Source organism: Phalacrocorax carbo, chromosome 2 (genome assembly GCF_963921805.1).
Source record: "Phalacrocorax carbo chromosome 2, bPhaCar2.1, whole genome shotgun sequence".
In the NCBI taxonomy this organism is placed as follows: domain Eukaryota; kingdom Metazoa; phylum Chordata; class Aves; order Suliformes; family Phalacrocoracidae; genus Phalacrocorax; species Phalacrocorax carbo.
Window position 1 is genome coordinate 95,473,438 of NC_087514.1, and position 24,113 is coordinate 95,497,550.

General features: G+C 38.7%; 1 protein-coding gene across 1 annotated transcript; it reads right to left on the reverse strand.

The window, feature by feature from the left end:
- Window positions 1–5,466: 5,466 nt before the first annotated feature.
- On the reverse strand, window positions 5,467–22,865 carry EEF1E1 (eukaryotic translation elongation factor 1 epsilon 1). Its single transcript, XM_064443574.1, has 4 exons — window positions 22,684–22,865; window positions 20,776–20,976; window positions 13,131–13,226; window positions 5,467–6,121 (listed from the first exon to the last, which is right to left on the reverse strand). Exons 1-4 carry the CDS (start codon window positions 22,789–22,791, stop codon window positions 5,981–5,983), a joined length of 546 nt encoding a protein of 181 aa, XP_064299644.1. The 5' UTR covers window positions 22,792–22,865; the 3' UTR covers window positions 5,467–5,980.
- Window positions 22,866–24,113: the final 1,248 nt, after the last annotated feature.

Sequence of the window (24,113 nt, forward strand, 5' to 3'; positions counted from 1 at the left end):
TACGGGCAGCAACAAGGGCAAATCCTGTGATAGATAAGTGCATCGGTTTCTAGGACTACTGTCCTGAAACCATTTCTCGTCTTCATTTGAATACTGTGGGTTTTGGTTTTTTTTCCCTTCAAGAATATGCTTTATTTGCTGGATTTATGCCTGTTCCCCCCCCGCTTACTCTCACTGCCCTGTCAAGCTTAGTCTCAAAACATATTTAAAAAAATTAAGGAGGACTTAAAGAGGTGATGGCTATAAAAAGACAATACTTGTGGAGCCCTAACCTGTCAGTTTGTAGGAAGTAGTCATCAAGTCACAAAAATATGGAAATAGCTATGGCTTGGAGGATGAAAATCAACATATGTAGTCATCATCTATTTTTTTGGAAGATAGGCTAAACAACCTCTGTCACTTTTGCCGTGCAATGGAACCCGCTTTCTCTTTTAGGGATCACCCTGCCACTTCCCATTAGCGTTAGCAGCACTCTGAATTGCAAAATCTTCAGATGAACGTGCCGAGTCCTGTCATTTCCCCCACAGGCTGTCTAGCGATGATAATCCACTAAAGGATTGTTTCATCCAAGTGGCGGTGTACGAGTCAAATGCCGGCAACAGGCAGGGAAACCCAAACCTGTTGAGGCAGACGTCTGCTGAGACGGTAGGAATCAGAGCGACGGCCCTTAAGAGGGCAAGGCGGGGGACATACTTTGCGCCAGCAGAATAAGTCCATGGGCTGCACCCATGATGGGAGACCGAGACCTCGATCGTGATGGCTGGAAGTTTGCGGGCCGCGATGCCGATGCTGGCCAAAGCAGGCCTGGGGCTGCGCTGTTTGGAGGAGTGCCTTGTCAGATTAGCTGTGCGGCTACTGTATTTGATGCTCAACCTGGACGGACAGGCCTGCCAGGCAGAAACTGCTCAGGCAGATGATGCTAGGGAGGACAAAAATTATCCACCGCAAGACTAAGAAGACAGATGACACCCAGCAGGAACAGCAAGCCAAATCTGCAGAATCCACAATGCAGCTGGCTAGCCCGAGGCTACCTGCCTCTTTGAAGTGGAATAGACATCACCGACGAGCTGTCAAATTAGATCACCAGCCTGGAAATGCTGAAAAAGATTTAGTTCTTCCAACAGAGAAGGGAAAGTTTAATAGATGAAAATCTTCCTAAAGGGGCCAAGGTAGTGTGGGAGAGGAAAGGGGAATCCTTCAAGATGCAGCAACAATGCAAAATTACTCACCTCCCGCCTGCCTGCAGAGAGATGGGATGCGCAGTGTTCTGCAGCAGCCGCAGAACATAACCACTACCAGCACGGAAAATAAAGGCCACGCCTGCAGGAAAGCGGAGAGAGCAGCAACAAGTAACCCTTGCCACAAAATCAATTCCCCCCACCAAATCTTTGATATCTTTATATGTCGCCCTGGAGCTGGGCTCTGAAGTACTATAAATCTAATATTCGAGACATGCAGCGGTGGGATACAAAGACCCAGCCTGAATCCAAAAGCTCGGTGCAGCAGAGGTGCGTGACGGCATCTCCCCTCACATGTCTTTTACAATAAAATTCAAGCACAAAAAAATGTACAAAATACAATTTGGTTTCAATAAATCTGGAACATTAATTAAGATTACCAAGTAAGCATGTGCTCAGGTGTACGGTGAATATAAAACCCGGTGTTTGCGTTAGGGACAGCAGCAGCATGATCCAATTACAGATGCATAGAAGAAATACGGCTCTTAGGAGGAAAATATTAAATGTATTAATCCATTAAGCAGCTGCATCGTTGCAATGACACTTTGAAGTTAAAGACTGTGAAGCACACCAAAGATGAAAAGTGATAAAATTGAAAACCAAAAGAAAAAATAATCAAATAGGCCTACAGATCCCTCTTCCTAGCAAAAAAATAAAGAAGAAAAAAATTATATATGAGGCTCTGTATACACATACAATTATAAAAATCAATTTACGGCTGTAGCAAGGCAAATTTACTTGGAGAAAAATCATTGTAATATCTCTACTCCCAACTTCAGCATTCATGTACACCAGACAAATGGTAAATCAGCTGAAGAGATGAAAACGTAAGATGCTAGCAGATCAGAAAGAACATGAACCAGACGTTGGAATAAAGAGCTTACACTGGATTCTTGATAATGATTTCATAGATGTTGTCTGTTACTTTATTTTCAGCTCTCAGCTAATCCCTTAAGTATCTTTTCTCTTCCAGATCCACAGTATGGACGAGCAGAGATTTGATCATCTATTGCTTTTTAACCAAGAGGAGCATAAAGACACCCAAGTTTTAGAGCTCTCATCTGTAATGTTACTTGGGTGTATCTTATTTCATGGACAAAACCACGTTAACACTTCTAAGTCCCATTTTCATATAAAGCAGTGAATATACATGAGTGTCTGTCTTGAATGGCAAAGTACTCATGTCCATCTTACGGACTGATGACACAAACTAGGCAAAAAATTGTTTACAGTTTTGCTGCTGAAAAAAGCCTGCACTTCAGTTCCACCTGAATGGTCACGTTTTCTTAGTACCCAGGTCTAAACTGGAATTATTTTTTTTGTTCAGTGTAACACGGATCTTCAAATTTCTTATTTCTACTCACTTTTCTCTGATCTTGTATCAAACCTGGATTTTTTTTTTATAAATCACTGCTACCCAGTTGTAAGTCTCAGTACAAGAACCACCCCTAGAGACTTCTGAAGTTAAAGTGAACTCTGACAGCGCACTTAACATGAAGTTACACATACAAACATGACTAAAAATCATCAGCCCATTTCCAACAGTGCAATACTGGAACAACTGTTTCAACCCAGCTTGTCTGCAAGCAGTGGTCATCTTGGCATCTAGGGGAAAAAGACAAGTCAAAGTGGTAAGTGTGAGATTTCACTGAACACTTAAAATTATGGTATTTATTTCACTGTTGAATTCTTCAGTTGCTGAAAGGTTGTCATGCAGCACTATCTCACCATATGGCAACAACCTCAAGTCCTAGAGGCGCATACTTAAGAGACCATAACATGTCAGGCCCCTTGAATAAATTAGATAGAATAATTATGCAAAATAATAACACTGCAGTGATGAGATACATTAACAAACGAGAGTGTCACTGTTCATGAAATGCTGTGAAAATAAATTCCACACATCGCTGTGGTCGTCATCATCATCATCAAACTGTGAAGCAACAAGAGTAAAACAGCATCACAGTACTTACTGCGCCCTTCAGCAACTGAAATTTTAAGAAAGGGGGTTGCAAGGGAGGAAAGTCACCGTTACTGATGTTCAATGAAAGTATAATAAAATGTTACAGAAAGACAAGCGGTAGTAGCTTTAAAAACAGCAGAACGTTTGCCCATGCACACTCTTTATACGGCCCATCAATGTTAATCTGAGAGCTCACGTACACTGCACCTCATCTGTAATACGAAGCATCATTGTAAAAGATGTACCGCATACAATCTCAGATAGACCAAGCTACGTTTTATGATTTTTCAGAAGTTTTTTTCTACAGATTTAGTTGTCCTTGATGATCAAAAGGCATTAGGCAGAAAGGGAGAGAGGGGAGGAAATCAATAGCATCTGGCTTTCCCAGTCAACTCTCTAAAGGCAAAGTCTCAATTCATCCTTCTTTGCTTTTAACCCTCTACCCCCTTAAGTTTCTCCATGCAGGAAAGGGAAAATTGACATGCTTAAGTTAGTGTATGATAATGACCAAATGCCTCTTAGGTAGTACAGAGTTAAATTTTACTAATCCACTTATAAACATTTCATCTTTGTTAGCTGATTATTTTTTTTTTCAAACATTTCAGCAGCAAGTAACACTTTGTTATACACCAGAGAAAATAAAACTGGCACAAGAGGCTTGGGGATACTGCAGCAGTAGCATGTAGCCACCTTGAGAAAACCTGACACTTAGAAACAGCGGCTGTTTAGGATTAAAAAAAAGACACTGTAGCATCATCTCTACAAAACTTGTCTGAAAAGACGACAGCATTGTTTTCAACAATATTTTTAGTTTTTGTTCCATTTCAGCTTATGTTACAGGTAAGCACACTGCTATTTCCATGGAAGAAGGCTTGCATGTACACTTTACAAAACTTAAATCGTTCTCATTTGCAATGGCATATTTAAAAATAATCTGTAAGATGAATGTGAAACTTCCCCAAATGCTGACCAAATGCACTGATGATTCCTGCTCATGCTCCCCTTCAGAAAAAAACCAATTATTCTTTATAATAGAATTTAGTAGAAATATAGGTATTTTTCTAAGTCACACCATGACTTGCCCCAAGCCAAAGTGTTGAGGGGGAAAAGGAAACTCACTTCTATACATACTACTAGGTAACAAAGGTTTGAATAAATTGGGAGTTAAGAGTGCGAGTACTGACAGTAAAAACTAGAAGTCCTCAGGTAATCAAATATGAAAAGCTTGGAGTATGAAGTTTCTAATGTACATTTGCACTAAAGCCCACTCCACAATTCTTGAGCAGAATTCAAGATTTCAGTGAGATGACCATCATTAAATACACAAGGCCTGCTTCTGAATAGCAAGGAACAATAACTAACAGGAAAAATTGCAGAAGCTGAGAATTAAGGCCCCTGGGAAACAATGAAAACTTTTTCAAACGAAACAAGAATATTTAACAATATAAGACATTCCTAGAAGTAGCATTGTGTGCCTGTAAACCCTCTTAAGAAATTATGTCTATATAGAAAATACCTATTAGAGAGCCTGGAATTGTCCAAGTTAAGCTTACTCATGCAGTTGTCTTCTGTCCTATGTGTTAGGATATTTTAATTACCCCACGACATCATCTAGCTACTTTTCTTAAGGCCTTGTAACATTCAAAACACTCCAACAGCTATCCAAGATATTTCTGTATCTACCTTGCTGAGTGGGGGGCTCCTGGAGTAACTGAGAAGTTGTTTTCTGAACACTGTTGTAGAAACCAACATAGAAGTTTATAAAAATATTTCTGTCTTTCAGTGCTTTAAAAGAAGTGTTAACTGAATTGTGCAAAAGGTAATTACCCAATTCAGACATATCCTTAGGGCCTTATGTTAGCACTTGTAAATTTGTTAAACATAAAATGGAGGGACCACATTCTACAGTGAAATGACCTGTCCAAATGTCTGATTCAACAATAGCATCTTTGGTTTTAAAAACAAACTTTTAAACATTGAGAGTGAACTTGACAGTTGAGCTCATTATTATCTTAATCTGAGCAGTGTTGGTTTTTTAGTATCTTGAAACTTACATTTGCACTTTTGTAGAAATACCATATGAAGTGAGACAATATCAAAACCCTGAAAACTGCTAGCTTTGTTACCCGCTTTTATTTTGATTCTAGAAGCATTTTCTTTCAAAGTCCATATACCATAAAATGAATTAACAAGTGAACTAACCTTTTATAATCTTAATTTTCTTCACTGAAGAAAAACTAAAAAGTTTCACAGCCAAATTAAGACTACAGTTTTAAAATAATTTATTCAGTCACATAAATACTTTGTAACATTTGCATGTTCCCTTTTTCACATCCTTGGCACACAATATAGCTCTTAACTTTTACAAAACTAGTGTAAACATCCATGGAGAATAAAATGAAAAGAAAGCGGAACATATGTAAAAATTCAATAAATAGCAGGAGTGAATAATTGAAGGAAAATAAGTAATTCTTTCCTACAAAGACCATGTAATTACACTTGAATGTTTAATTGAAATAACTTTTCATTTTTAAAAAATAGTGAATTAAAACTCAATTTCCATCTTTCCAGCATCATGGCATTTAATCAGATACACAATACATTTCTTTAACTAGTTTGAATTCTTGAATGAACAACAGCAATTCAATGCAATTGTATTACTTGAGGCATCAACAGTTTTGGTTCATATAGAGAAGGTTATAAACCAGTAATAGCGAGTCACTGGTTTTGGACAGCATAACTTCTAAACTCCAAACACCCTTCGAACTTGACACTTTCCTTAATGAGCATTAGTGTATAATCTGTTCTTGATAAAGATGACATTAGACAGATGTTGTCGGACACCTGGATAATGCTGAATGTGGTTGAACCAACGAGACACATTAAGGTATTTCTCCTTTTCTTGCACTGTGAGGTCCACCTGCATGGGGAAGAAATACAAGGCGCTGCATCATTAGTATCATAACATCTGGTAAGGTAAATTAGAAGTGAGTAGTTTTACAGGTGATTTCAACTCACATAAAAAGTTGTTACAGTCCAGCAGTATTCTATCTTGATTTTAGATATTAAAATTCACAGCCCAAAATATGCATTTACTTTTAATTTACTCAAATTAACAGAATTGGAGGGTGGAATATACATTTGTGTGATAGAAAGGGGGGAAAAGTGTGTCAGCTTGCTTGAATTTAATCCACGAGGTTAGCAGACAGTATTGGGAGGGGTGGGGAAGAGTTCCACAACATGCACAAGTCTTTCACATCAATCTAGCAGGCGGTCTTGCCTCACAGGCAAAGCAACTACTCTGTATTTCGACGTGTCTTACAAGTACAGGAATAAGTTTTTTTCAGGCAATTCCAGACTGGACAGAAAAATTTCAAGTTCTTTTCCATTTGAGCATCAGTCACACAATAGTTACTGAGAAACAGTATAGCTTAACACTTAACTGTTCAGATGTGCTGGCTCTCATTACTATGATAGCAACAGCATGATTCAATTTACTACAGTAAAATGAACTAGAAACCTGTCTGTACTTTATATACATATTCAGAGTACTATCACTTACTCCTGCAGTTTGAGGTCCTGCTCAGAGTTCTCAAGTCAACAGCATGGCCCTTTGCTTATTTTAACCCTGATCTAAAGAGCTGCAAGATCAGTCAGGAAGAAGCCTCCAACTATCATACAGCTATTGCAACAGCTCCTTGCCACAAGAACTGTGGCTAAGATTAATGAAGAGCTTCAAGCCTACCTTTTTTACTTTTTTCAGAGGACCGGCTTAGACAGTCATCTACAATTACAGATCTTAACTACACCTTCTTCTATGTTCAAGTCAGCAACACCCTCTAAGACTCACCACAGTCTTTTATTACTTCCAAGTCTTTCAAGCCAGCTGCAGAAGAACTATTCCCATCTTGTACCACCTGGATTACCATTCCTTGATCAGCAATTCTAGGTCTCCTCATTCCTCTGTGATGAAGTTAGCTTATCAGTTTAGACAATGATCTCTTTCCTCACATTAGCCTACGACGTCTGAATTACAAATGGGTTAGTCCTCAAAACAGACTACAAAAACTGCATCAGGAAAAAATGTGATCTTCACGAGAACTACCCTGTCTTATCTCACCAATCCTTAAACCCATCGGTGCAGAATTCACCTCGCTTCATTTTCAGTTAGCTAAGTTAGCCATCAAGCTTAACTTAGGAATCTTGACAACACCTGCAGTCAATGAAAAAGGGCACACCTGTAGAGGGTAGTTTTAGCAGACAAATAAGTATCTAGACACACCTAGTTTTTCATGTTTTGACTTCTAAAGCTAATCAAGGTTAATCCCCCCCCCCAAAACTAAACAGATGACATATTCCTTATGCCTTGTTCTACAAACACCAGATTTCATGGACAGTGCAGGTTCACTGCAAATTTGATCTTGGACACAGGAGAGCTGGAAAAACAAAGATGTTCCAACAAACTAAGTCACAGAAGAGCTACACATACTTCATTTACTCAGCTGTGCAAGTGAAAAGCTGGTGTTCAAAACCAAGTCTTATGTTAAATTTCACCTCATGGAACACCAGCCCTTTCAATTTCAAGAGCTACCTCAAACGGCTTCTCCTTACTGTTCTTTCACACAGCCCAGGACTTGGCTTAGAATTGGAAAGCTTTAAACATGTAGAGGTAAAATAAAATAAGGATATATACTAGAAGACGAACTGGAAAAAACTACCAAGGAAGAAGAATTTCAAGGATTTGCAGGAAGCAATTCTAAACCAATGCCACACAGCATTAAAGCTCTATTAACAGTAAGTTAAAAGCATAGGAACTGCAGCAACAACCAAAAAGCAGGGATCCTGCAGCCACTCCTAAACTCAAGTGGTTCTTCTTTCTGTGGGACTCACCTGCCAGAACACAAGCATAACACTGCATGCGTATTTCCACAACAACTTCTTCAATTTTGAACCATTATGAACCCCAGCTCAGAGTATGAGAAAAAAATCTGCTTTTCTTGCTGCTGGCATGGAAATGTGAACACTATTCCTATATAGTGTGTATAGAGTGATCGAAGTGCACAGACAAGTTGATTAAAACACAGCCACATATTTCTGCTGAACTAGAAGCATAAGAGTTAACCGGCACTAGCCAAGTGGAAGAGAATATTGATAAAGGAAAAACTCCAGAATTTTTAAAGGCATTACAAACAAAAAGTGGAAGCTATTGAAAATGTAACACTGATTGCTTCACACAGTGCCTGAGCTTCTGCAAGTACAGTATATTTCAGGACAAAACCCATGCAGTACTATTTAGAAGATACTTTCGATCACCTGCAGTTTGCTATGAGTAATGGTAATTGGAAGCTGGTGCTTCGTATGAAGCTGTAGAACCATTTACAAAGCAACAGAGAGCATGAGAAGAGCAACATGCGTACTTCCAAGGTCATCTAAAATTTCTGAAACTGAAGTATTTAAATATGAGCAGATACTAAAAATACTGTCACTTTACATTCCATGGCTGTTGTACAAAGTTGTAATTACAATACCCTTTTCCAAAGTCTTTACTGGGTAAGCATTTGGTTATGAAAATGCTGAACTAAACTTCAGATTTTGCAGCTGATACAGTATTTCCTCCCCATAATTTTATACTGATAAGTCTCAACCTTCACATTTCTCAGACATAAATCAAAAATAAAGTCTGGAAAACCAGCTCGCTTCCATTTTGTGTAGTAAAAAAACATCTGAAGGGCAGAACAGACAGCTACTCTAATAACAAAACCCCTTTTTGTACTCTAGGCACAACAAGCAAGATATTTTTACTTATTTACATAATGTACTCCATCAGTGAAATATATTAAAAAGCACTTTGTGGCATGCTCTACTTTTTACTCGGAACATAACTCTTAGGTTAATTGTTTAGAGATCACTTCCAAGGCATTTTTTACAACATTTTGTTAGATGGGTATTTTCTGTTCTTCCTCATTAAATTAGATAATTCCCCCAAGTTAAGAAAGGCTGCTGTTCTGCTGTTAAAATAATTATTTGCTATTAAAGCAATTATTTTAATAGAAAAGAAGCAGACACTCAATCTGATAGGCTTTTTTTGTGTCATGGAAAAAAAAGTCTTATCCTTCCACCACAAAGCTCACAGAGGGTAACCAAGGTGGTCATCATACAATGCAACCAGAAGATTTTCTAGAAGGGCTATAAATACATAAGCTTTAATTATGTTTGCTTTCAGTAGCATTGGGGATGCAGGCATAAATTCCCATTCCCATACCCTGCATGTGCATGGAAAGTCTAAAAATACCTGCCTACATCTTAAGTTCTTCAGTTTCAAGATAAGGATAAGATACTATCTCACTCTTTAAATTTAGCCTTTAGATATGAGGGAAAGAAAAACCACACACAGTTGAACGGTGTATTTCAGGAGCTATATGTACTGTCAGAGTTTTGAGTAATTTTCTGCTGTTAAAGGAACATGCTTAAAGGTAAATCTTTAAAGTAAAACTGTTTTTTGTAAATCAGTTTAAGTACCATTACTAGCATCAATCTTTAGAATAAAAGCCTGTTATCCCAGTACTAAGATAAGCAGCATATCAGTGAATATTAACAAAAATTCATGGCAATCTGTTTATTACAGGAAATGGTTCATTATGGAAAAAAATTAACTGGAAAATAAACTACTATTGCATTCTCATTACAGTTCAGTATTAGTAGTTTTGACCCGAGGAAAACCACTTTGTTTTGTACTTGATTTGACCCCAGAATTTTGACTGAGGCTTCTTCCATTTGCAGATATAAATTTCACCCATAAGTTATTTTCTAGACCTTATTAAAGAAATTTTCAAGTCAGACATATAGATTTGAGACTACTTCTTTGGTTCTAACAAAAGTTTTGAAGTATAAAAACAGATCAACATTCGTATTGATTATTTCTCTTAAATAGAGCTAGACTTGTGCTATTTGAAAATACTTAAGAAATGATACAAAAACAAGTTCACTACCACAGGGGGAATATAATGCTTACTGATTGGAAGCATCGCTTGAGGATAGCTCTGGCAAATTCATGTTTTCTCTGCAATCTATGCTTTAACCTAGTAGAACTTCATTGTTCATCATTTTTATCTACATATGTATTTAAGTAATCAAAGTGTCTAAAGACAAAAATATTTATATCAGATACATGAAGACACGGAATTACATATGACAATGTAAATCACATTGATTAAAAAGCTTGTTTAGGCAGGTAGTATCAAGCATTACACTTTTTGGGCATTTGTGACCTATATTACGATGCAGAACAGCGATGTACACAATCTAGTTCCTGCCTTATTATTACAAGCATATCGTTCCAATTAGTAGACTCAAAATAGACCCAGTCTGCAAGAAGCCTGAAATACCACCTGTGAATCTGACTCTTACTCATTAAAATACTAATTCCTTTCCCACAAGATGAATTTTTAAACACATAGTACTATAGTTATTATTAAGATAACTAGAAGGGAGGAGAAGAAAGAAAGTTTTACAGTTGTGTGTGTCTAAGAGTTGCAGCCATTCAGCAAACTGATGAGTAAGTTCACATGGATGAGCATGGACAGTGAAGAATCAGGTTCTAGAAACCCCCCCACATAACAGGAAGGGCAAAATGAAAGTGGGAGGAGGGGAGGAAGATGAAGATGTATGATCTATATTCAGAAACACTAAGAAAGGAAGATGAAACCACAGGTAAAGAAGTATGCAATAGGATTGGGTGGTCTTAAAAGCCTTTCCAATGAAATGTGCATCAGAAGGTTTTAAAAGTTTTAATAATACTTGGCTCATTCAGGATGATCATGGTATGTCAATAATATTCACAGTATTTTATTACCAATGTCTGCATTAGCATGCAGTTGTTAGTCTATCAAAAGCAGAGATATTAATCCTAAAGGTCATTATCAGTAATATTTTCAGATCAATTTTCTAGACAGCTTGATGGACAACGAGAACTGTGCATCCCATTTCTTCCTCTCTTGAAGGATAAGAAACATTTATTGATATTTTGCACAAGGCTTAGCTGAAATAGTTGTGGATATGACAAACTGCTTCCCCAGACCACATCACATTAAGAGAGACAGCAGCTTTCCCCACACTCTCCCTGCCTTAAAGCTTAGGGCAGAGAAGCATCTCAGGATGTACTCTCTTCTCATTATGGGAAAAATAATTTAAACAAAATCACAGGATTCTACAGTTCAAGATCTTACCTCTATAGTTAAGTATTAATATTAGTCAATTCTGAAACCTTCAAAGTGCATGCAGTTCCTAAATAAAGAGGACAATCTAGAAGCCATTACTTAGGATAGCCACCCGATTATTTGCCCTTTATACCTTTCCGATTCAGAAAATTATCTTCCATGAAATCAAACATTTCAGAAACAGATGCTGTACTATAAACTTGTCCCAAGTAGTGTCTGTATGGTTGCAGGCACCCAGGAGCACCAAGTCATTTGTTTTTACCATCTGTTCTATTTCCCAAAGCAATAACTTGTATCTTTTCTTCTTGATTAGGTGGTCTACTCTAGAGCAAACTCTAAATTTAAAATATGCTTGATTTTCCCCTAAGTTTTTAAAAAGTCTTATTTGAACTCATTCTCTTACAGCATATACAGTCATATTTTTAGGAAGTACTTATGTAGACATAGAAGACATACTATATGATATGTGAAAGGTAACCCATTCTGACACTAGCCAACACATCTATCCTACTAAAGATATTTTACAAAGCAAATATGATTTAACAGAATTAATTCTAAGTGACTTACTCTAACATGTTTTCAAAAGGCTTCTGAAATTAAGCTTCCCTTCCCTCTCCTCTGCTTGACACTCTCTCATTTCAACTTTACTTCTGGACAGTCAAGATATGTATACATAAGTTCTCCCTCATTTTTGGTGGTATTTCATTACTTGACCCCGGCCAGCCCAGCCTCCCATCTGAAGTGTAGCATTCTTGCACTCTTCTCCTAGAGCCCTGCTTTTAATTGTATAAAGTATCTATTCATCCAGTTGATTGAATTCACTGATTCTGACAAATGCACGTGTGTCTGAGAAGCATCTTTTTCTGATCCTCCCCATCCCTGCAATTTTCTAATAGAAAAATAAAATCAGTCAGTTTTACAAGAATTTAGCAGACCTTTTTGTGTAAGCCCTTTGGTTTTTCTAGTAGTACCCACTCCAGAGAAGGACGGCTCATTTACAACCACATTCCAGCCACCAAATACAAATAACTTCTACTGCTTCATCTTTCAGTTACTGCTTGGGGTTCAGAACTGAAGTGCAATGACTTATAAGCACTTCATAGTAAACCCGGAGCTGATGACAAAGAATCTCAACATCATCTCTACTCTGTACAAACCTGTTTGGTTTTTTCCCTCTTAGGTACCAGCTCCCCATGTTAATTTCATATTCTGTATGTTACGAAGTCTTATCATTAAGTCTTGAAACACAAACAACATGTTGTTATGGCTCACTTTTATATGCATTCATCCTTCAGGATTTACATGCATCTTTCATAGCACCAGCAGCATTTCTCCAATACTAACAAGGTTAGCACTTTCAGTTCCGACACGTCCTTTCAGTTTCATTTATCTATTCCCCCATGTAGTACTGTAAGCAGTCATGTTTCAGACTCAGAGTCCTCATGTCTAGAAACACAGGGACAACTATCATCCTTGTTATGTTACACTACAGATAATCACTTTCAACAGATCCATAGCTATATATTTTAAAAGTTAAAAATTAACAACTTGAAGGCAAGTTTTATTCGACGTTCTTAAAGAAATCTCTCCATTTTTGTTCTGCAATTGTCATTGATCTATTCGGTAGGTCAACTCGTACAACAACAAACTGCCCTTTAGACAAGCAACAATTATGATAGTTGTATATATAGAAATAATACAAATAACACTTACCATGATGTGATGCAACCCATAGTACATCAAAATGTCTGCTAAGGTAAAAATGTTTCCTGCAAGGTAGACTTTATCTTCAAGGTGTATGTTAAGATCCTAAAAAGGAAAAGTCATTATACTGCTGTAGTATTGACTTTGTAAGACAAAAATATTAAGGCACTTGTTAAAAATAAGAGAAAACCTCCTCTGGAGACCATGTATAATAATAAACGCCAGCTTTAATTTATCCCAACTCAGCAAAGGAGCAAAGCATTAAAAAGAAAAAATCTAAAAAGTGTCAAGATAATAAGCTAAAATATCGCTATTCTTTGACAGCAAGAATTCAATAAAATTTAAATGTTGGTCTCTAAACAAAGTCCTAGCCAGCTTGCTGCTGGCACATAATTTTTCATAATTCCCCCACTTATATCCACTCAAATTTTTGTAAATACAAGTGTGATTTATTTTACATATTAAGCTGACTCCACAGAAATACTCTCAAATGTCTTTCCTTGGTTTCAAATTACTGGAATTCAAAAATACAAGAGTTGTGGTTTGGGGTTTTTATCCCTCATTAGCACATGTGACTCAGAAGCACTGCTGTTACACGTTTAACATTTGCCAAGCGGAAAATGCAGTCCTATGATATGGAGAGCATATTGGTCTTCCAGCAGCAGCTTTTCCTGTACTCCAGGACTCGCTCAATGCAGCTAGTCAGCAAGGTCCTGGAACAGTAAGTGTGTAAGAACCAAGGAAACACGAAGGAATAGTGGGGTGAGAGACAAAATAACATGTTTCAAGCTCAATACCAGCTGATGGGTTTCAAGTTTCTGGCATCATTTGACACCCGCTTTTATTAACATTGAAATCACTGCTAGCAATTCTTAATGACCGATACTGTCAATTCAGTCACTATCTATCTAAGTCCATATGAGGAGAGCACTGCTTCAGCATTTTAAGATCATCTCTCTCAATAATTCCATATCAGAGACTATAAGGGTAGGTAGTAGAAGGCTTCTGTTTAGGTTCAGTGAATAAATATTTCAAATCTATATTCTGAAAGGTCCTTTTTAATGGCTTTTTGTATGTAGTCACTCTCTGTGGAAAACAGGAGGCTGACACACTCATCGTTGCTCCAGTTTATCACCTCTGAGAACACAGACATCACCCATAAGCTCTACCTCTTTACCTGTCCTTCCTTTTCTCCACATCTTACCCATTTATGCACCTTTCTGCCTTCTACTTCCCTCTAAAGAAAGAAATGCAACAGCAAACGAAGTTATCTACTTTAACGCTGGTCCCAGCATAAGCAAGCTTTAGTTTTATAATATTCTTTTCAGAAATAGGAAAACAGTTTCCCAGCTTTTCTTTGGATCTGGAAACTCTCCTGTTAGTATTCCTCTGCTGGCCAAAAAAACCCTTGCACTCCTTTTTCGTCTCAGATCTCCTTAAGCCACCCCAGAAACAGAGGTAAGCAGCTTAAACATAACTATCATTTTTTCAAAACGTCCCTGAAACAATTTTTCAGTCTCAATTACAGCATGTTCCATTTTAAGACAACCTTTTATTAAAAAAAAAAAAAGTAAGTCTAGGGCAAGGAGAAGGGGGTTAATAATTATTGAACAATTTAAGAGTTACATTTAGCCTTAAGCATATCACAGTTTTTGTGGTTCCATAATTTTACTGATACGTAGCTATCCTACAGCGCGTGTGTAAAAAACCAAAACACAAAACTAAAACGCTGAGATTTTAAGACATCTGACCTTGCATTTGAATTTGACAAGTTTAACTCCATTATGCCAACCTTACTATTTCTTTGATAACCTCTTCATGACAGGACTCCTGTACTTCTGTAATATTTAAACATCCTCATGTCTGCTTTGATTTCTTTTATTAGAGTGATTCAGGGAAAAATATTAACCCCTGCATAGTTAAAATTCTGTAAGGTCATCTGCCCCTGGCTATGTAGCTTCTTTTCTTTAGACTGGTTTACTGCTTTGTTCATGTTAGGTAGCTCTCCAATTACTTTAAACATGTAACTACAGTTCTGTGGAATTTCACACACACAACACATGCAAATGCAATGTTAAGGAGAAAAGGCTTGCTGAAAGAAAAAATATCTAGAGATCTGTTCACAAAGAAAACATCGTAAACTTGTATATTCTGACACAGGTTCTGACCAGCATTTTTCGTTTTGATTAACCAGAAATTCAACACGCATTATAATGAGAATTAATGCTGCTGACACTATATCCCTCCCTCTCCCACCCCCTTTCTTCTTAGTCTAGGCTACAGAATCAGGATTTTGTAAAGTAAAAAGCTCATTATCTCTGAAAGTACAGTCACCGTCATTATTTCCCTGCTCAAAATTTTGGATTTCTGCATCAAAGAAGTTATGGCATGCTAATTCTTAGTTTTATATACCTTCAAAAGGCAGGCTAGTTTCTATACTGAAATATTATCTTCCCAGTTGTTCAGGATGGGTTAATATCATACAGAGATCAGTTAATATCATACAAAGAGTAAATCTGTTCTTTGAATATACTGTGCCTGTATACTCAAAATATTAATCAATAAAATATCCTAAAACTATAAAGGCAAGGTAAACCCTTACAGTGTGAACAATTATTTATTCTGGTTCATCAAATTTTATGGAGTCAGTTAACTGAGCAAATGCAATTTGACAAAAATGGTTTAGCCTTGGATAAATTAGTTTACAATTCTGTTTTTGAACATGTACTGTCCTCCCATAAAAATATAGACAGATATTCTGATTTCATTCTGTAATTCAAGCTATTTCAGAAACACCACAGTACAATTTTTTTTTTCATGGGCACTAGGCACATTTAGTTAATCTTGCCTCACGGGTTATGCTTCCCATAGGTGATTATATTATTGGCTAATAGCCAACTGTGTTAAAATTCCTGAAAGTCAAGCTTTCTTAGGTGACCGTGGTATTAAACTGAAATAGCATTCCTGTCCTGGAGAGATTAATGAAAATATGAATACAAAACTGTATTTGAATTTTATTACATCCAGGAAACTCAGGTCTGTTAGCTGTCATTTGTATCATTGTCCTCCAGGTACTGAACATCACTGCTTAAATTGATTATGTATATACAGTCCCAGTATTAAACAACTGAAGCAGTCTTGGAAGTTGCTTGTAACTATATGAACTTATTGTTGCAAGCCCCCAGGAAACCCCTTCTCAAATTTCAGACAGGTATTTAAGGCATAACTGCAGTTTGATGCACTAATATGCATAGAACTGCAGCAATTCAAATTCTGGTTTTGGGCATGAAGGGGAAAAAGCAACAGAAAGAAGCATTATTTATGGATTAACCGACAGATTTCCACTTGCTTATTCTATAGAAAAAAAAATCTAATTTGCAGCCCGTATCTACAGCAACAGCTCAACACATCCCATCCACAGCACACTTCTGGCTGCCCCACAGTATCGCTTACTATCTTTTAAGTGCGCAATCTAATTGTTATCCCATTCTCCATTAAGGGGGCTGAGTCCCTTCCAGTCACTGCAAGTTGAGACAGCAGCTCAGATAGGTAACAGTTGCTTCTTACAATGGCTCATGATGAACCTAACCATACCCTGATCTTGTTTTGGATATTTTGTCCGCAACGACACACTGCTGGTGTATGTACTTCTTACATGCAGAAGAACATCCTTTCAGTCAGCAATATTCAAGGTCATTTATGCCCTAAATGGCTTTATATAGCACCATGCAAAGACAAAGAGCTGAGCACTCTCAAGTGCCCCAGGCAAGCCTCTGACAATGCAGAGCCCAAGAAAAGGATTCTGAAGCCATATCCAAGAAAAGCAATATTTTGCTGTTGGGGCAATAACCATATTTTTAATTCTAATGTGAGACTTTTCTGTCTAACTGGCAAGTTATGAGCTAAACCTGGTCTGGAAGAATATTGTATTGAACATACTGAGTTTCTTGTAAGAGATAGAAAAAATAAACAACCAATGTTGCTCAAATAGTCAAAATTCAACCTTTTACACCTTTAACGGCACAAAAATATCCTGGTGTAACAGAAAAGGTAGAGAAATCAACACAGAAAGGCAAAGTTTTTTAAAAAAATGCTTGCTGGACAAGCTTGCCAAAGTCGGGAGGCATCCCATTCGGAAGTCTGTCAAAAAACAGTGTACAAGAACTGTGAACAGCACAGAACATGGATTAACCTGCTACATATTTGTGAAACAGTAATTTTTCAGAAAAGCACATTAAATGAGAATTGAAGCTCTCTTATTCAGCTTTCTAATTTCTAATCTCAAATTCAGATTTCTATCAGCCAGACAGCACATGAAATTAGGACAAAACTAGCTGAAATCATGAAGCATTTTTTGTATGAGACACTGGAAGTAGTACACAAAAATTCTTGGTTATAGTGATCCTTCAGAGACTAGAGATTTCTACAGTTCCGTGGAATATTTTCTGTGACTTCAAGTACAAGCTGCTAGTTATTTAAAACATGCCTCTGAAGATGGGGTGGGGGGGAAGAACCCTCAAGTTTTGGATATCTAAAATTGACAGAGCAGAGACATTCAAGTCCCCTGAATGAAATTCAGTAACATCTAAGTAGACATTTGGTGGCACAAAAGTTTCAAAGGTTCTGAATTCCTTCCTAGAAGAGCAGAAAAAAAAAAAATCACTAATTATCAAGCACAACTCAATTTTCTGACTTTTTTTTCCTATGCAGCTTAATTTACCCCTAATCAAACATGAAACAAGCAAAGGAAAATACTCTCTCACCCTGTGGAAAAGAAAGTTAACATAATGCACTGGGTATTATATTATTACTGCTATTAACAATCATTACTGCTACATATCTGCTGAAGAACAGTCCAGAGGCATTGCTCCCGTTTCTTATGTTCAGTACAAGAGCTCAAATCAAAGTTAAACAAAACTCAAAGAGCACTTTTCATTGACCGGTTCTAAGCAGTATGGCATGTGCTCTGAATAAATACAAAAAGCTTGGTTGAGAAAGTCTGCCTACTTCAAGATTGATTTCATGCCAAGTAACAGCTTTAGTCAACACGTCAGTAAGAACAATTCCTAAGGCCAACAGAAAATCCCTTCCTGTTCAAATTGACAAACATTAGGCCAATTATTTACTGACGTTTTTCAAAACCACATCACCTCAGTTAAGGGTTAAATAAAGGCAGCCTAAAGTTTATAGCAGGAGCAACTGAACTGTTTTTGGTGCAGCTTATTATAAATTGTGGCTCTAGGCTGCAACTGTCCCAAGACTGCCATTGTGTATTCCAGACACGTTGTAAAACTTACAATCTCAGACTTGCCTATTCTAGTTTTCCTTTTTTTCACCCATACATACTCCCTTTTGGCATAGTATACTTTAATGCTAGGCTGCGTCTTTTTCTGATTAATCATGGTGGCAAGAGAACAAATTAAAAAAATCTTAATTGCTGTACTGTGAAATTATTAGCGCTGGAACAATTCCAGAGCAGCCCTGTGTCGAAATAAATTCTGGCTATTGAACCTGTGCTAAGAAAAAAAAATCCATAGGAAAATTTTTAACTATATTCAAATAGATATTACCACTTTAAGGCAGAGATTCTCCCTCAAATGACATCAACTGTTTATCAGTAAGGAAATTTTGGTTTGTTTGGAAACACTTGATTTAGCTATGTGTTGCTATTTCAGTATGTTATCTTTTGTGCACTGCCAGTGTGGCTAAGGCTAAAACTGAAATGAGATACCAGCTCCAGCACAAAACCACCATTTATCTGTGCCTAGTTTTAATACTCAAATGTGGTTCTGCAAATACCTGCTTTGTCAGCCCACATATGAGTATCATCCCTTAAGCCACCCAGAGCAGATGTATTTTGTTAGAACAACACAGAAAACTTGCTTTCGGTTTTATATGATAGAAGGGCAAAAATGTAAACAGAAGTTATTTATTCTCATATGGTCTTCTCACAGTTTGGGAGAGAACAAAAGACATCACAAGTTCGCTTGGAAAACAACTGAAATTCTTTATACAATATTTGTCATACAGGTTTTTTTAAAAAAATAATTAGACAAAAGGGAACTCGAAGGGCCACCTAGTCATACCACCTGTCCAAAGTACAGCTAAACCTGAAGTTAAATTCTGATTAATCAACACCTCCTTCAATCAAGTTCTGAAAATCCCAAAGGGTAGACAGTTCTCATGCATTATCTGTAGAGTAACCGTGACTGTAAAGATTTTCTACATGCAACTGCTATCAAAACAAGACCAGAGATGTTACAAAAAGAGAAGCAATATAAACAAACTCATGCTTAACCAATGGAAGATATTCCATAGCTACAATGAGATCAAAATAATTCAGATTATCTGGGGTGTAAGCAAGAGAAATGGTTCTTTTAGGACTCTCAAAGTTGACCCTTGCAAAGCAGGCATGATATTCCAAATCCTCAAAATCGAGGCGTCCTTGTCAAACTGACAGCCAACAGATTACGGACAAGGTTTTGCCTTGCATCATTTTAAGATGCAAAATTTTAACACATTGTGTTACTTAAAATCAAGGAACTCTTGAACACTACTTCAGTTTATCTTTGGTTTCTGCAGTAGCTCAAGTTTACTCAGGCTCACTACACTTAGCAAAAGTCAGAAGTTATTATCTCTGCTAGCCTCAAGTAAAGTTAACCTTTCTAATCCCTTGCAGCTCACAAAGCTGTTTCTAAACCCAGACTCACTAGTAGCACTGAGCATTGTGTACTTTCCATCTAACACATGCTTTTAAATTTAGAAAAAAATTAACCCTTTAAAAATTGATTGAGTTTCACTGCTGTTTCACACACACTTAGTACACAGAGCCCTTAGCACTTAACCGTGTAAGGCAAATTTTCTCTTCAAGCTCTGTTCCCACAAGACTGCAAAAATACTCATTACTAGTCACAAGGAGTAAGAAGGAAAATAGAGTAAGTTTTGCTATCTACTCCCTGCCATCTGGCTGCTCAAATAACAGTGACCCTTGAGATTCTCTTTTCTGTTTCCACCTGTTTAAGAGAAAGTAAGCCTCAGACTACAAGAAAAGTTTAATACAGTAGACTAAAGCCTCCATACAAAGTAGCTTGATGTAAAGAGCAGTTCTGCAGAGGTTCCTTTATGATTTCATTTTTCACACACAATTCTGTCCAGTAACTCCTTCTGATATCAGTACCAATTGCCGTAACATCAAGTACGGCCCGTATTCCACGGTGACCAAATCAACATGAGTAGCTATTACACAGTCAGAGCAGTGTTATCTTGAAATACAGCGCAACTTGTTTATAACCGAGATCTTATGAAGACAGTAAGAAACTGGTGTCTTACATGGCTAGTAAGAAGAGACTAGGCAACTGAACAGTCTTCAAACTATCTAGAACAGCTGGCGTAGTTCACAGCATTACAGCCAAAAACCACTGCAGGAGCTCTGATTCATAATTTTTAGAGTTCAAGCTGTTTCAGGTTGCTGGTGTATTTTTGTCAATAATACTAAAAAGCAGCAAGCAGAATAAACGCCAGTAATTAAAGATACAGTCAAGTCTTCAGCGTTTGCTCAGTTTTATTAATCAGCTGTTCATACACACATTAGCACTGTAACTTCAACGCCTAGTCACTCCAAAATTCAGTGGCAAGGTAATTAAGTACTCCTTACCTTCAGAATTATTCTAGTATCTTCTTTACTAGAGCCTCCAACTACTCGAGTCACTCTATATTCCAACCACTGCTGAACGACAGCTTTCTCTTCTGCAGTACTTCCAAGCAGTTGGTCTTTCTTAGCCTGTTTAACTAGGTGAACAGCTATGGTTGTTAATCCTGTCAGACCAGGACCATTGCTTGTTTGAAGAACAGGAACCTAGAAGAGGAAACAAAAGTGTAATACTAAACAACTAACTCAAAACGCAGTCTCTATAATAGCTTTTTTTGTAGCCCCTCAAAATGATTTTAAAAGCAATATCAGAATTTAAAGTATTCATACTAGAAGGTAGTAACATCAAAAGAGTATATGTTCTCTTTTTACTCTTTGGGGTGGTTTATTTTCAGATTTTATAGAGGAAGTATATTCAACACATGCACAGGGACACACCAAGACACCTTTAGCTCCAATTAATCAAATTCTGCCAATATTAGCAAGAAAAAGCAGAAATCTTTTTAACTAACTGCTAACTTATTTTCATATTCAAGACTCCAACTTAAGATTGTCAAGTCAGTAGCATCCAATTTCTCTCCAATCAGACTGCAGACTTACTGAAATGCTTATTCATACTTACTGTTCTATTGCCAAATACTCTGACAGAAGGCAGTAGTGCACTGGTATCAGGGGAGGACAACACAACACACCTCTAGTTTAAACCATGGATTTGTTAGTTACACTACTACATGTTATACTGCAGGAAAGGAAATTGACCTGCCAAGAGTCAGGAATTACATGAATGAATTGAAACTCAATGCAACAGACTAAAGCCCATGCAGTCATTTATGAAATCAAATGATAGAGGAGAAACTGATTAAAATGCAATACTTAGTTTTCCTTTTTAGTGTCTGATCACACAGAGAAGCCTATGTCCAAATTTAATTAATATAAGATGCAAGCTGAAAGCTTAACATTCATTTTGCAGTTTTACCAAGAGTCTTTGACTCCTATTCAATTTTTCCACTGAACAATGGTCAGAAAAACTGCAGCCAGATCTAGTTACTTGATTTTTCAGACTTTACAGTAATAGCATTAAAACATCAGTTGTGTTGTTAAAGAACTGAGGAAGCTTTTGCAACCAAACAATTCTTCAGGAGCCTAATCATAAAGACTAAGTCAAGAAAAACACATACAAAAGCATATGCCAACCACACAGCTTTTTTCCTCTGTTGCCTTTCTCTGAGACAATCATATAAAGGCCCTCCCACATTAGTGACACCCTCAGCCCCACACTACATTTTTCATGCCTCGGGTGCCTCTTAAACCATGGAACTTAATGCTTCCATACAAACTTCAAGATGTCAAAACACCTACTTCAAAAGAGCAGAACATTTAAAAGCGACAGCTCTTTACTACAGGTGCATTTTTGATACTAACAACTTGTCTTTTTCGCATAATTTAACTACACCGGCACAGATATAATGTGCGCCGGCACCAAGAAAATGCAGGAAGATGAAGAGCAGTGTAAGAACAGGTACGTCTTAAGCCGACGTCCCTCCAACCACACGCGATAACCCTTCCACAGGCAGCGGGAAGAGACTTCCAAAACCTGCCAGCGGCGAGCGCGGCCCTACAGCCACAGCTTAAGGCGGGTGGTGGGGGAAGGTGCAGAGGGAGCCAAGGCGAACCCGCCATGCCCGAGGGGAAGAGCTGACGGCGGGGGACGCCCGGCTGAGGCCGGCACAGGGCCCGCCCGCCCCGCAGAGGCGCGGAGGAAGCCCCAGCCACCACAGCACCGGGGAAATGGGGGGCACGGCCTGGCGGGGAGGCGGGAGGGGACTCGGCGGGACAAGAGGCGGCCGGGGGAGAGGATTAGCGGACACCCGCGCACGGCGCTGCCCGCTCCCGGCCCCTCCTCGCTCCCTTCACCTTCCGCTCCCCCTGGACGCCGTACTTGCTCCCTTTCGGCAGGCCCAGCAGCTGCTCCAGCAAAGCCAGCTCCTCGGCGCCCGGCCTCGGCCCCGCGGCAGCCGCCATCTCCTGTGGAGGGCCACCTGCGAAAGTAAGGGCAGCCACAACCTCCACTCAGCAACAACCGCCGATCCCATTGGAAGACGGGACCACCGCACTGCCGAAAGAACCCTCACTGCTATTGGCCTGAAATACCGGCCAGCCAATCAGACGCTCGACGCAGCCGACGTCCGCGCCGAGCCGGCCTTTGCGCTAAAACCTCACGGGGGGGGGGGGGTGGGTTGTGAAGAACGGTGGATTACAAAGGGCGCATGCGCAGCTGAGGGAACACAGCCCCCGCCCACAGGTTGCTTTGCGCATGTGCGCGCCGGGGGCTGGGAAGGCGCTAAGCCACGCCCTCAGGGCGTGTCCTCAGGAAGGGGCGGAGCGAACTGTGGGGTGCCTGCCGCGCCCCTCTCCCCTCCTCGGTCGGGTTTGCCGGGAGCGGCGGCCGTTGGGGTGGCGTTCGCTGCTGAGGCACCCGCTTGCCAGCCCTGCCTTCTTCCAGCCCCTGAATTCTGAACTTGCTGTCGCAAGTGTAGCCAAATTTAGCAGAAAACCTGACGTTTCGGAGAGAGTTACGTTACCGGAGATTTTGTGAAATGAAGGAAGGAAGGTCACGCGTAACCGAGCCATTACGCGCGTCGATCAAGGGCATCAGAGGAAGAGGAGGGATAGAAGTAGGGTTAAGAAAAGCGTGTTAATGAACCGTGGTTAATGATAGTAGCAAAGTTAAGAGATAAAAAAACGCAAAATGTGAGCTGGCCGTGAAATAGCCTGATTGAATTGCACGTCAGTGTGCTTCAGCTTTGTTAAAGACATGATTTTGTCACCTTTCTAACTGCCGATACTCTGCTGTGGATGTCATACCTCTACACCTGATCATAAATGTTAGAAATGAAAACAATTTTAGATTGGCAGGTCTATTTGTGCACAATATCAAAGTGTAATTCTTGACAAAAGACTATCAAATAGCAAACTAGCGAGCAAACAAGGAGCTAGTCTTGTCCCACTAATGACAATTTCCAAACAGAGACTCAGCTATTACTGCGTTAGTCCTCGTAAATAAGATGATTCCGACAAATGTCCTGGTTCTTCAATTAAACGCTTTGTCTTGATACAAGGTGACATTCAGATTTGGACCTTCTGTGGCAGAAAAAGTCTGAAAGTGGCCACAGAGCCTTCCTCTGAGCAGGGAGCAATTCTGAAATAGTGAGTGGATTTTTAAGCTTTTACAGGAATTTGTCCAATCTTTTATATTAACATCTGCAAAGCACTTCATTTAAAAAAATAATTGCTCTGCCTTGAAACTGGCATTGCTCTTTGCAGAGTCTTTTTAATTCTTCAGC

Coding starts and splice junctions, on each gene's coding strand:
- EEF1E1 (XM_064443574.1), bottom strand. CDS start 22,791: ATGGCGGCTGCCGCGGGGCCGAGGCCGGGCGCCGAGGAGCTGGCTTTG. Junction 20,977..22,683: donor GCGTCCAGGGGGAGCGGAAG/GTGAAGGGAGCG, acceptor TTCCTCTTCTAG/GTTCCTGTTCTTCAAACAAG. Junction 13,227..20,775: donor ATACTAGAATAATTCTGAAG/GTAAGGAGTACT, acceptor TTTCCTTTTTAG/GATCTTAACATACACCTTGA.